The following is a 13390-nucleotide window of genomic DNA, read 5'->3' on the forward strand; positions in this document are numbered from 1 at the left end:
TTACAACAGAAATATTTTACTGTTGCATTATATAACAGAACAGAATAGGATATATGAAAATGTATAATATATATATATATATATATATTTTTTTTTTTTTATTGAAGCAAAAACGTTATCCAACACCTATATCACCCATGTGAAAAACTAACTGCCCACTTAAACTTAATAGCTGGTTGTGCCACCTTTAGCAGCAACAACTGCAACCAAATGCTTCCGGTAACTGGAGATCGGTCTTTCACAACACTGTGGTGGAATTTTGGCCCACTCTTCTTTGCAGAACTTTAGTTCAGCCACATTGGAGGGTTTTTGAGCATTAACTGCCTGTTTAAGTTCCTGCCACAGCATCTCAATTGGGTTCAAGTCTGGACTTTGACTAGGCCACTCCAAAACGCCACTCCACTCCCACGATGGAGGGAACGAGAGGTTGTGTTGATGTAGTGACACAAGGGGTCGCCCTTGGGAGCCCCAAACACCTCTGATCTTTGAGAAAAGGCCAATGGGAATTGGCGAGTGGAATTTGCATGCCACTCTCCCGGACATACTGGTATAAAAGGAGCTGGCTCTCAACCACTCATTCAGGTTTTGTGCTGAGGAGCCGAGACAGGGTCCCGGCCATTTCAGCGTGTAATTCAGTGTTGTGGCAGGAGGGACACAATGTCTCGTTCCCTCCATCAAGGAACGGAGGTTACAAAAGTAACCAGGATATTCCCTATCTGTCACTCACTCGACGTTGTGTCGATGTAGTGACACTAGGGGCCCCTATACAAAATGCCACGACTAGCTGAACTGTGTTACGTGGACTGGTGGTGCGAGACAGGCAAACCACCGCGTGCCTCGCAGCCAGCGCACCCGGCCGTCACGTAACCTCCCCCAACGCTCCTACAAGTGTCGGATGGTACCCCGCACCTCGGGGACAAGTTGACCGCCCAAAATGGGGACAGGCCGCCCCAGCCGTGGCCGCTTCTCTTCTTTTTTCTCCCAAAAAAGAGTGGAAATCGTTCAGCTGGGGGCCATAAGCATCCGCATCAAGGTGGTGTCCTTTCCCAAGGGGAAGACACCGCGGAGATCACACCCTGCCCGAAGGGGAGGTAATTTTGTGGAAATACGTCACATGGTCTTACCGAGTCTTGTCGGGAGTGTCGCATGTGGAGAAGTCCCCGTTGTAGGTCCTACCCAGAGGGGATGGAGCACTACAAACACGGCGACCGGTGGCAGAGGGGACTCTGCCCAAGGAAGATGCGGGTTTATCAATGGGGAAATTGTATCGCAGAAGATACATCAGGCGGGGTTACACACGGGCAACCAGCGCATGTGGAGCACCCCAGTACAGGGCCTGCTAGCACACATACTGGGCACTGCCACAGGGCTAAGGAGGAAGAACATCCAGGGCCCACGGTTTCGTGAACACTGCTGGGGGGTAAAAAGCGCACGTCTCCCCCTCCAGGAGGGGAAAGGCACTATACGCAAGCGATACACCTGGCCAGTTGTCCCGAAAACTTACCTGTTCTTACCTGACAACACACGGGACGAAACCGGCTCAACATGGAGATTGTAGAACCTTGCGTAGGTATTGGGTGTTGCCCAGCCCGCTGCTCTACAGATGTCTGCTAAAGAGGCGCCATTGGTCGGGGCCCAGGAGGCCGCCACACGTCCTGGGCGTGGTATGCCAAAGCGATGGTGTCAATGACCCAGTGGGCGATCCTCTGTTTGGAGACAGCACTCCCTTTCCACTGTCCTCCGAAGCAGACAAAGAGCTGCTCAGAGCGTCTAAAGCTCTGCATGTGATCCAAGTAGATGTGCAAAGCACGCACCGGACACAGCAATGACAAGTCTGGGTCTGCCTCCTCCTGGGGCAGTTTCACTTGCAGGTTCACCACCTGATCCCATAGCTCCTTGGTATGATGAAGTAGGGGCTGTAAAACCACTTCTTCATCTCGACTGGAGGGACAGGCTCTATCGCATCCTTCCGCAGAAGGGTCGCGATTTCCGCATGCAGGGCAGTGGCATTCTCGCCCTTCACTGAGGTAAAACAGACGCCGCTGAACCCGGGTAGGTGCCTGGCGAACTGAATCGCATAGCCGAGTCGAATGGTCCTGGTCAGTCATCGCGACGGGTTGGTGAGTGCAAGCCACGCCTCCTAGCTCCAGGCGAGGGGGACCAAGGGGACAATCGCGTCGGACATAGCGGCGGGTGGGTCATCGCGGAGGGGCGGAGCCGGAGGTGCCACGTTAAGGGGGCTCGAACCCCGAGCTCATGGCCGTGCTGAGTCTGAGGACATCAAAGTACTTACCTGGCTCCGGGTACCCACCATAGAACCGGTCAGCGACAGGGGAGGAGGGAACCGTCCTCATCATCCATCACAACCACCTGGGCATGGGTGTGTTTGTGCCGCAGCTGGGCGCACAGGGGCAGGGGGCCCACCTCCGCAGTGCCGTGCCTGCCGTAAATGTGCGGTGTCCAGCGATTGTGATAACAACAGCTGTAAACACCGGATTACCGCAGAGGGTTCCACTGCAGCCCGATGCACGCAGCCGCCCGGGCAAGTGTGGCTGCCAGCTCTGTGTCAGCATCAGACTGGGCGACCGCACCCGGTGGGAGCCCAGCTGAGTCCTCGGTGACAGAGAGGACCAGCCCGCTCTCTGATGCTGTGATCGGGAGCTCATCCTCTTCGCGAGCCCTGAGGCGAGCCGTCGGTCTCATCCCAGAACTTGACCGGGGCAAACGAGCGTACTGGGGAATGGGAGGTCCGTGGGGGGCTACCCGGCGGAACGGCTCCCATCGGGGTCCCCAAATCACCCCTAGCGCTAACTGACGCGGCCTCATACCCGTAGGTAGAAGGACCGGGGCAGGGAGTAGCTGGAGTGGCTTTTCCCTTTAAGAAGGAAAGCCGTGACCGCAACGTTACCATGGTCACGCTCTCGCAGTCTGAGCCCAGACACGTGAGGCAGCCATCGTGACCATCAGAGGCAGGGAGGTAACGACCGCAACCAGGAAATATACACAGACGGAAAGGCATTTTTAAAAAGACGCTCTCCGTCAGTGCCACTCTTTTAGAGAAAATATACTCTCTTATTTGCAAGAATATTTACTCTTTTAGGCTGTTGAAGCACCCAGGGGCGTTCTCTGCACTCATTCGGTGCACGAGTGGGAGAAACCGCTTTAATCCAACAGCATGCACAGGTGAATGGACCAGCAGAGGAATTCAGCTCGCTGATACACAACCGCTCGGCTCCGAAGAAAAAATCTGAATGAGTGGTTGCGAGCCAGCTCCTTTTATACCCGTATGTCCGGGGGAGTGGCATGCAAATTCCACTCGCCAATTCCCATTGGCCTTTTCTCAAAGATCAGAGGTGTTTGGGGCTCCCAAGGGTGACCCCTAGTGTCACTACATCAACACAACGTCGAGTGAGTGACAGATAGGGAACTTTAATTTAGCTTCTTTTGAGCCATTCAGAGGTGGACTTACTCCTATGCTTTGGATCATTGTCTTGCTGCATTATCCAACTGCGCTTGAGCTTCAACTCACGGACTGATGACTGGATGTTCTACTTAAGGATTTTCTGGTAGAGAGCAGAATTCATGTTTCCCTCAATTATTGCAAGTCGCCCTGGCCCTGAAGCAGCAAAGCATCCCCACACCATCACACTACCACCAACATGCTTGACCGCAGGTATGATGTTCTTGTGGAATTCTGTGTTTGATTTATGCCAGATGTAACGGGACCCCTGTCTTCCAAACAGTTCCCCTTTCGACTCAGTCCACAGAACATTCTCACATAAGGTTTGAGGATCATCAAGGTGTGTTTTGGCAAAATTCAGATGAGCCTTAATGTTATTCTTGGTTAGCAGTGGTTTTGGCCTCGTCACTCTTCCATGGATGCCATTTTTGCCCTGTGTCTTTCTGACAGTGAGGATGAACAGTGACCTTTATTGATGTGAGAGAGACCTGCAGTTCCTTGGATGTTGTCCTTGGCTTTTTTGTGACTTCCTGGATGAGTCGTCGCTTTGCTCTTTGAGGAAATGTGGAAGGTCGGCCACTTCTGGGAAGGTTCACTACTGTGCCAAGTTTTCTCCATTTGGAGATAATGGCTCTCACTGTGGTTCTTTAGAGTCCCGGAGCCTTTGAAATAGCTTTGTAACCCTTCCCAGACTGATGTATTTCAATCACTTTTTTCCTCATCATTTCTGGAATTTCTTTCGATCTTGGCGTAGTGTGCTTACTGGGTGATGGACAACTTTTTGGCTTCTGTAAATAACACTATCATTTAAAAACAGTATTTTGTGTTTACTCAGACTGCCTTTGTTTTATGTTAGATTTTGTTTGAGATTTTGAATTTTTGAAACAATTTATTATGAGATATACCCAAAAGCAGAAGAAATCAGGATGGTTGAATGCTTTTTCACAGCACTGTATGACAATTAATCGTAAAAGCCCTAAAAGAGATAATTAATCGTCATAATTATACTTATTTGTTTGACAATTTATTGTCAGCCAAATTTCTAAATTGTGACAGCCCTTGTTTTGGCTTAATTTTGTTGTGTTGTGGTTTAATGTTATAGTGTTGTGGCTTTTCTGTTGTTTTGTGGCAAAAAAAATTTGTGTTTTAATTTAATATTTTTGTGGATTTTATGTTGTGGCTTAATTTTGTTGTGTTATAGTTAGTGTTGTTAAAAGTACCAGCACTTCGGTTCGAAGTCGGTATTCAAAAAAGATCGAATGATACCAGTGTTTCCACAATACTGGTAGTACTGAGCACCAAATTATTTCAGTACCCGCAAGCTGTCTGACTGACACGAATGTTTCCAAATGCTCACACGCTTAGTAAACACTGAGTAACTGATGAGAGAATTTTCATGTTTGGCTGAATTTACCCTCTAATTTCATTGTGTTTTGGTTTGATTTAGTTGTGCTGTGTTTTCAGCTTTTATTTGCTTTGTTAATTTTGCTATGCTGTGCATCCCTGGGCCACTGTAGTTTTGTGAAGATGGTCAGATTGGGAGACCTACTGGGCCATGCTGATAGATCTGCTAAATCAGCTTAAATAAGCCAAAACCATCTGGTTTTTTTTGTTTTTTTTTAACAATCATTCTGTTATCTGTCTCTGTTGTAATTATCATTGTCATCTACTTGACAAACCTCCTCCAGATCAACTCCAGCGATTTCGACCTGTCTGATGAAAAGGCGTTTGAGTGTCAGTTTGTCGAAGAAGAGGATGAGGCATTGCAGGCATCGATGATCGCTCAGCACGGCAGCACTTGCAGCACTGATCATCAGATGACCAGACAGTCCTCCACACCCAAGGTACACAGATTCAGCAACCAATCAGATCCAAGCAGGCACAATTAATGTTCTATAAAATCCGATTTTGGCTTGATTAGGTGGATTGGCTTTTACGCTGGCTAACCAAATACAGGATCGAACACCTCATCAGAAAGCTGTGGATAATCCTGCCCATACTCTACTTCGATATAAATTTTCAATAGCTGCATCAGGTTTGAATACTTAAGTTCTTTTCCAAAACCTGGTGAGCTGCCTACCGAGGAAGAGTTTGAAGGCATCAGAGGTTCCATTCCATTATCTTACAAAATGCATGTTTTTGCCTTTCCTTTAACTCAATATGGCTCAATACTGTAAGATACCAAAAAATAAAATAAGTTGTCAAATTTTTATTATAAATGGTAACAAATCTGGCATTCACTTTAATGAATAGATGAATTGAGACCGTCAACACAGTCAGAAAGAAAATATGACTGACTGCGGTGACCAAATTACCATATTTTTCGTCATATTTTTCATATAATATTTGTGTGAAAGGCAGTAGCAATTTTGTTTCACTGGTGATGCTTGCTGATAATAGGACCGACCGAATATGAGGGAAAACCTAATTTTCTTTATTTTTTGTGTGATGGAGTAGACATATCATGAGGCACAGAAAAAAATCTCTCTTCAAATACAGCTCTGGAAGAAATTAAGAGACCACTGCAGAATTATCTGTTTCTCTGGATTTACTATTTATAGGTATTTGTTTGAGTAAAATGAACACTTTTGTTTTAGTCTATAAAGTACTGACCACATTCCTCCCAAATTCCAAATTAAATAATGTCATTTAGAGCATTTATTTGCAGAAAATGACGACTGGTCAGAATAACAAAAAAGATGCAGTTTCAGACCTCGAATAATGCAAAGAAAACAAGTTCATATTCATTTATAGACAACACAATACTAATGTTTTAACTTGGGAAGAGTTTAGAAATCAATATTTGGTGGAATAACCCTGATTTTCAATCACAGCTTTCATGCCCCTTGGCATGCTCTCTACCAGTCTTTCACATTGCTGTTGGGTGACTTTATGCCACTCCTGGTGCAAAAATTCAAGCAGCTCGGCATTGTTTGATGGCTTGTGGCCAGCCATCTTCCTCTTGATTACATTCCAGAGGTTTTCAATGGGGTTCAGGTCTGGAGATTGGGCTGGCCATGGCAGGGTCTTGATCCGGTGGTCCTCCATCCACACCTTGATTGACCTGGCTGTGTGGCATGGAGCATTGTCCTGCTGGAAACCGATCCTCCACCAAATTTCACAGTGGGTGCGAGACACTGTGGCTTGAAGGCCTCTCCAGGTCTCTGTCTAACCATTAGACGACCAGGTGGAGTATCGGTGATGATCTGGGGGTGCTTCAGCCTGATTACCTTATTTTTAACATTTAATGTTTACATTAATATCTGACATTGCTGACAAAAAGTAGGGACACCGCTTTGAATCCTTATAAAAGAAATGTATTTTTAAAATGAGCTTAGTGGTAATGTTTCTTTAAAAAATATGTATTTCTGCTTTTCTTAAGCTGAAAGGTGAAACTAAAAAGAAAAACTAAAAAAGTTTTACTCCTAATGTAATCAGTTGTAATTTTGAAACTAGGGCTGTCAATTTAATTTGTTAATTTAGTGCATTAAAATAATTAACATAATTAATCATGTCCCAGGACAATAATATTTCTTCCATTGGAGCAATTCAAGCTTAAAGTACCACCCGTTTTCAGCAGAGGGCGGTAAGCGAAACTAGGGCTGGGTGATATAGCCAGAAATATATATTTTTTCTTTACGTTCAGTATCAGTCATTAGCACGATTTATTACATGGCTCTCTGGAATACTCGATTCTGATTGGTGAATGCCAGCATCTAGTGGCCTAATATTTCTCAGTAACAACTGCACATACAAGTGTCAGACCACTCGTCTGGGTATCTTAGCCATCTTTACTACTCAGATCACAGTGTGAAATCTACTTGTAAGCTAATAAAATAATTTAAACTCATCAATGTTTCATTTGCATTTACTGTATTATTTCTTTGGCAAGTAGTCTTGTAATGAGATGCATATTGAGCAGTCAGAGGTTCATTAATTACAAAATATACACCAACAGAACTCTGATGCAAAACGGAGATGGATTTCAGCTGTTCAGTCAACCCTCTATGGACACGTCGGAGAAAGAGTCGCATTGGCTAGTAAAGTTTAGTTTTTACTCACCAGACTTTTGATGACATTTATGCGTAATGCAACTGATCACTGAAAAATATATTAAGCAAACTGAGAAGGGGGCATCTTCACACGTGGTTTGAAACTTAGAAAAGCACATCTTGAGATCCCTGCATTCTGATTTGTTCTCCATCAAGCTGTGTTGAAAAACGTGTTCTCATCTTGTGCTGTCTGCTGTCGGAATATGTGGTTTGTTCTCTGCACTTTGCCTAAACAGCTGGAATTTCGCTTACTGCTCCCTGGAGAAAACAGGTGGTACTTCAAACTTGAATTGCTCTGATGGCAGGAATATTCTGTGTTTTGGTCCGGGGACATCATTAATTGTGTTTATTTTTTAACACGTTATTTTTTTTATATAATTAATTGCACTGAATTAACACGTTAAATTGTCAGCCCTAATTTAATCTGTATGAAGTATACAGTAGGTGGGGTATGTCTTTTTTCTTTCTTTTTTTTTTTATTTTCTTTTTTTACTTTTGATAAAATTTAGAGCAAGTCAAATGAAATGCTAAACTTGTGTTAAGAACATTCTAGTGATCTCTGCCTAAATTCAAAGTGGAATTGTTGCTATTTTAAAAACTAATGGCAGGTAAAGTTGCCAAGAGTCAGTGAAAGTCAGTTATAGAGAAATGTTAACTCTATACAAAATATAATATAAAATGTAGTATTTTACCCAATATATTGTGTGTGCTGTGTATTTTTTTTCATGCTTATTAATCCATTGCTAGTTTAGCAGCATGCACCTGCACCCTGTAGATTTGTTATGCTCCTGTAGCATTGCTCAAACCTGCAGCCCTTCTCCAAAATGACCTCCTCCTAAACAGCCCTCATTCGCTCCTGCTGTTCAGACAAAAAAATGCCTCCAGACCTGCATTCCATGGGCCCAACAGCTCTCTGCATGTAATTTGCGACTATTGTTAGTCCCATCACTTGTGGTTTTATTAGCATTTTTATGCCCCCTGCTTGGGGAGGTCTCTGCTCAGATTCATAGCTGAGTGATTCGGCCCCTCCTGAATCACGCCGCGTGATTGAACTCAATTACAGCTGTATGAATCACCGCTACATTCAGAAACAAGTTCCTCTGCCTCGCACAATTATTGCTCGCTATCCCCCATTGATTTGAGAAGGCACTTCAGCAGGCCATTACTGCCGCTGTTTATCGGGAGATTACCTGCCTATGATTTGACTGTTATTGTGAATATAAATCTGCTAAGTTGTAAAATGAACCCGCCGATGTGTCTTACCCAGAGGAGTGTTCTCCAGGAATCTTTCTTGGATTATCCCTTCATGGGCACGTCCGGAATTGCGGATGACACGGAACCCTTCACTCCTGAGCAGAGGGCAGTGCCTTGGATGCCTGAGGGAAGGGCTTTTAGGATGGGACTCACCCACTCTGACTTGTTCTGTGAACTGGGCCTAGAAGAGGTGGAGCCACTGGCATCAGAGGTGGGGTTATCTAAAGCTAGCCCCACCCCCGTGCATAAAGAGGAGGGGCTTGAACAGTCATTTTACACCAAGGTGGACCCAATGGTGGGCACTCTTGGAGAAGGCCTGGTCAAGAGTGGTAACCATGGAGATCAAGACTTCCAGAAGGTAAATATTGTGTTGTAATATGATTGCTTATTAGAGGACACGTTACTGTACTTAATTTTTGGCTAAAAAAATAAAATTTGCGTGGCTCCGCATCAGTTTCCTAGAGGCGCGAAAGCACCAATGACATTTATCAACAGATCATGAAGAAGAAAAAAACGGCAGATTACCAGTTAATGAACACTTACTTTTTGCAAATACTCAATGCTACCTTTTGACATCTAAACACTTTTACTATAGCACATGTCTTGTGACATCCACAAACGTATTCAAGTGTGATCAAGTTGCACGTTATGCGTAGGACAGGGGTACAAGTCCAGAAGAACATGCGAGTCGACACATGAGCCAAAAATGTCATAAAGCACCACAGAATTATGTGTTTCCTTCATCAATTGTATTTTTCATCTCACATTTGCTTTTCATGACACTATTGTTTAGGTTTAATGTTTAGGGTAGGGAGGTCGGTTTTGTTGATTTTCAAACTCAATAGGGCATTAACCTTAAAAAACTCATCTGTTTGGGTGAAATTTAAAGGTATAATTCACCCAAAAATGAAAATTCTCTCATCATTTACTCACCCTCATGCCATCCCAGATGTGTATTACTTTTTTCTTCTGCAGAACACAAATTAAGATTTTTAGAAGAATATCTCAGCTCTGCAGGTCCATACAATGCAAGTGAATGGTAATCAGACCTTTTGTAGCTCCAAAAATCACATAAAGGAAACATAAAAGTAATCCATATGACTCCAGTGTTTAAAACCATATCTTCAGAAGTGATATAAAAGGTGTGGGTGAGAAACAGAACAATAGTTATGTTTTTTTTTGTTTTTTTTTACTATAAATCTCCACTTTGACTTTCACTTTCAGATGTGAAAGTGAAAGTGGAGATTTAGAGTAAAAAAAAAAAAAAAGAATTTAAATATTGTTCTGTTTCTCACCCACAGCTATTTTCTATTTCACCTAGTTTCCTTTATGTGAATTTTGGAGCTACAGAGGTCTGATTATCATTCACTTGCATTGTATGGACCTGCAGAGCTTCTAAAAGTCTTCAATTGTGTTCTGCAGAAGAAAGAAAGTCATTCATATCTGGGATGGCATGAGGGTGAGTAAATAATTAGAGAATTTTCCTTTTTGGGCGAACTTTCCCTTTAACTCGCTTTTTAACAGCACACAGTTGGCATTTCACCTCGGAACTGCCGCTATACGTGTGATAAACCACGTAATATATTTTTGGAAAATATATCGCCATGGTCACGTAATTTTAATGAGATCAAGCCGTTGAATTTTCAGTGACATAGTACCCGGGACCACACACATATCTAGGGATCAGAACATTATTGAAAATTTGGAGTGGGCTGTTTTGATTAAGGACAGTAAGAAACAGCCTAGCAATGCCTTAGCAACCCCTCACAACACCATAGCTACTGCATAACAGTACCCTAGCAATGTAGCTGAAAACATTCAGAACATCTTAGCAAATACTGGGAAAGTTCCGGGCCATGTTGCACGGGCATGCACCACTGACATCTTCTGCAGAAAATGTATAAATATTGTTTATGTTTATATTATCGCTAATTTCACCTGGCACCCTGCCTGCTAGATCCTTACAAACCTGTAGTACTCTCCTAACAATAGTCATCATACTGAGTCTTTCACTATGGTATGTGATTACATTTTGATGTTGAGGATGTTAATCTTTCACCTTCCAGGAAGGAGATTTCCTTCCAGCTATAACTGCAGATGATTCCCAGCAGGTAAACACCCCCGTGGGGAGCAGTTTCGAGAGGACCATCACTGTCGTCAAGGGCAACTCCAGTCTGGGTATGTGAATGGGGATGTATACTGATATATTGTGTAAATCACTTGCCAAAGTGACCAAGTTTCATGCTATGTGACTAAAATGTCTGTGATTAGCCACTGGCTAGTGAACTTTCAAATTTCATACACCAGTGATTAAGTTGTGTAGTGGTGAAGAAGTTGAGCACTGAGATCCTTTTTCACTGCGTTTTGAGAGTAAAAGTTTGATTTGACTCATTCCGTGTAATGCAGGGCTACTGAACGAAAGCTCAGGGACTGCAAAGCTGTATCCCTGTAGCCTCGTTATATGAAATGAACACCCGCCAAATGTGAGTACTTTTTGCGCATAGGAAAGCATTCAGATAACAATAGGACATGTGAAAAGAAGCTCATTGCTCACTTGACGTGACCACAAGAGCCCGCCTCAGCAACTGAAGGCTTTTTTTTTTTTCCAGTTGCTGGAGCCATTAACTCAGCAGGGAGTTTAGTAGTTCAGTCAGGTCATTAACGAACTCCTGCTGGCAGACGCTAATGCAAGCTCTGATTCCCTCCTATTGGCAAGTTATAATGTAAATTAGATACATTGTATGGTTCAGTACTTAAACAGTTGGACTTAAAGGAATAGTTCACCCAAAAATGTAAATGCTCTCATCATTTACTCACCCTTATGCCATCCCAGATGTGTATGACTTTCCTTCTTCAGCAGAACACAAATGAAGATTTTCAGACAATTTTTTCAGCTCTTTTGGTCCATACAATGCAAGTGAATGGGTGCCAAAATTTTGAAGTCATCATAAAAGTAATCCATAAGTCTCCTGTGGTTAAATCCATATCTTCTAAAGTGATATGATAGGTGTGGGTGAGAAGCAGATCAACATTTAAGTCATTTTTTACTATAAATTCTTCTCCCTGCTCTGTCAATCTCCACTTTTACTTTCACTTTCTTCTTCTTGTGTTTTTGGTGATTCACATTCTTCATGCGTTTCACCCCCCTACTGGGCAGGGAGGAGAATTTCAAGCAGAAATGTATGTATTGATCTGTTTCTCACCCACACCTATAATATCACTTCTGAAGATATGGATTTAACCACTTTGTGTGCTTTTTGGAGCGTCAAAATATTGGCACCCATTCACTTTGAATTGTATGTACCTACAGAGCTGAAATATTCTTCTAAAAATCTTAACTTGTGTTCTGCAGAAGAACGAAAGTCATGCACATCTGAGATGGCACCAGGGTGAGTAAATCATGAGAGAATTTTCATTTTGGGTGAACTTTCCCTTTAAGATTGCAACTGCACACTCAGAACACCAACTGCAACTGTATGGCAGTAATGGAAAGTGGACAAATCACAATTAAAAACAATTACCCTGCATGCAAAGCTGAGCATACAAAGCAAGACCTCACAAGCTAAGACAGAACCCATAATAATAGCAAATACACTGATCTTTTGATCATGCCAATGTTACAAAACCATAATTCTGCTGTAGCACATATGTGTACATTGGTATTTAATGAGTGACACAGCAGTCTAACAGTACATAAAGTGACGTATATGCAGTATATACTGTGCCACAGAGCTGACAGTGGGTGAGAGGATGCTGCACATATTTTACTAGTTTTTGTAATGATTTAATGGTTATATTCGCACATCATGTGTTTTGCAGGTATGACTGTGTGCGCAGTGAAGGATGGCGTGGGTATGCTGATTCGTAGTATCATTCACGGCGGCGCGATCAGCAGAGACGGGCGTCTCGGGGTCGGTGACCTTATTCTGGCCATTAATGGAGAACCGACAGGAAATCTGACCAACGCCCAGGCACGAGCCATGCTCCGCAGGCACTCTCTGACTGGACCAGATATGGGGTAATACGGATGTCATTCAGTTTAGCTTTTTAGGGGCAGAATCTATTAAAGGAACAGTTCACACAAAAATGAAAATCCGGTGATCATAAGCTGACCCTCATGCTGATTTATTTGTCTCTTAAGGAACACAAATGGAGATGCTTATTAGACTGTCTAGAATGCTCCATTCCACACAATGGAAGTGAATGGGAACTGGGGTTGTTGTGCTGCAAATTGGACAAAAAGAAGCACCATGAAAGTAGACCATGCTACTTGTGCATTATATTTAGAGTCTTCTGATGCCATACGATAGTTTTGTGTGAGGAACAGAAAACAAATGTAAGTTGTTATATGTTATAAATCTTCCCCTTTGGCGCTGCTTTCAAATAGTTTTTACCTGAGGCTAATGGCTTCAGAAGACTTGGAATATAATGCACAATTCACATGGCCTACTTGTATGGTACTTTTATGATGCTTTTTTTCTCATTTTAGAACTCGACAGCCCTACTTCACTTTTATTGAATGAAAAAGAGCAGCTCGGAGAAAGCACTAAATTTCTCTTTTTGTGTTCCATGAACTGTTTCTTTAAATACTGTCTCTATTGCTTGCAATCTTTGTCATTGATAA

At 43.1% G+C, this 13390-nt stretch overlaps 1 protein-coding gene across 4 annotated transcripts in view; it reads left to right on the forward strand.

Annotated features, from left to right (window-relative positions):
* The window catches only part of LOC127441298 (multiple PDZ domain protein-like), a 117905-nt gene that overhangs the window by 57614 nt on the left and 46901 nt on the right, over window positions 1-13390 (forward strand). For all 4 annotated transcript variants that reach the window (XM_051698534.1, XM_051698544.1, XM_051698553.1 and 1 more), the window contains exons 21-24: window positions 5149-5304; window positions 8780-9124; window positions 10833-10944; window positions 12586-12784. In XM_051698534.1, the coding sequence (XP_051554494.1) occupies window positions 5149-5304; window positions 8780-9124; window positions 10833-10944; window positions 12586-12784 (812 nt within the window). The remainder of the gene's footprint in view (window positions 1-5148; window positions 5305-8779; window positions 9125-10832; window positions 10945-12585; window positions 12785-13390) is intronic.

Source organism: Myxocyprinus asiaticus, chromosome 1 (genome assembly GCF_019703515.2).
Source record: "Myxocyprinus asiaticus isolate MX2 ecotype Aquarium Trade chromosome 1, UBuf_Myxa_2, whole genome shotgun sequence".
NCBI lineage: Eukaryota > Metazoa > Chordata > Actinopteri > Cypriniformes > Catostomidae > Myxocyprinus > Myxocyprinus asiaticus.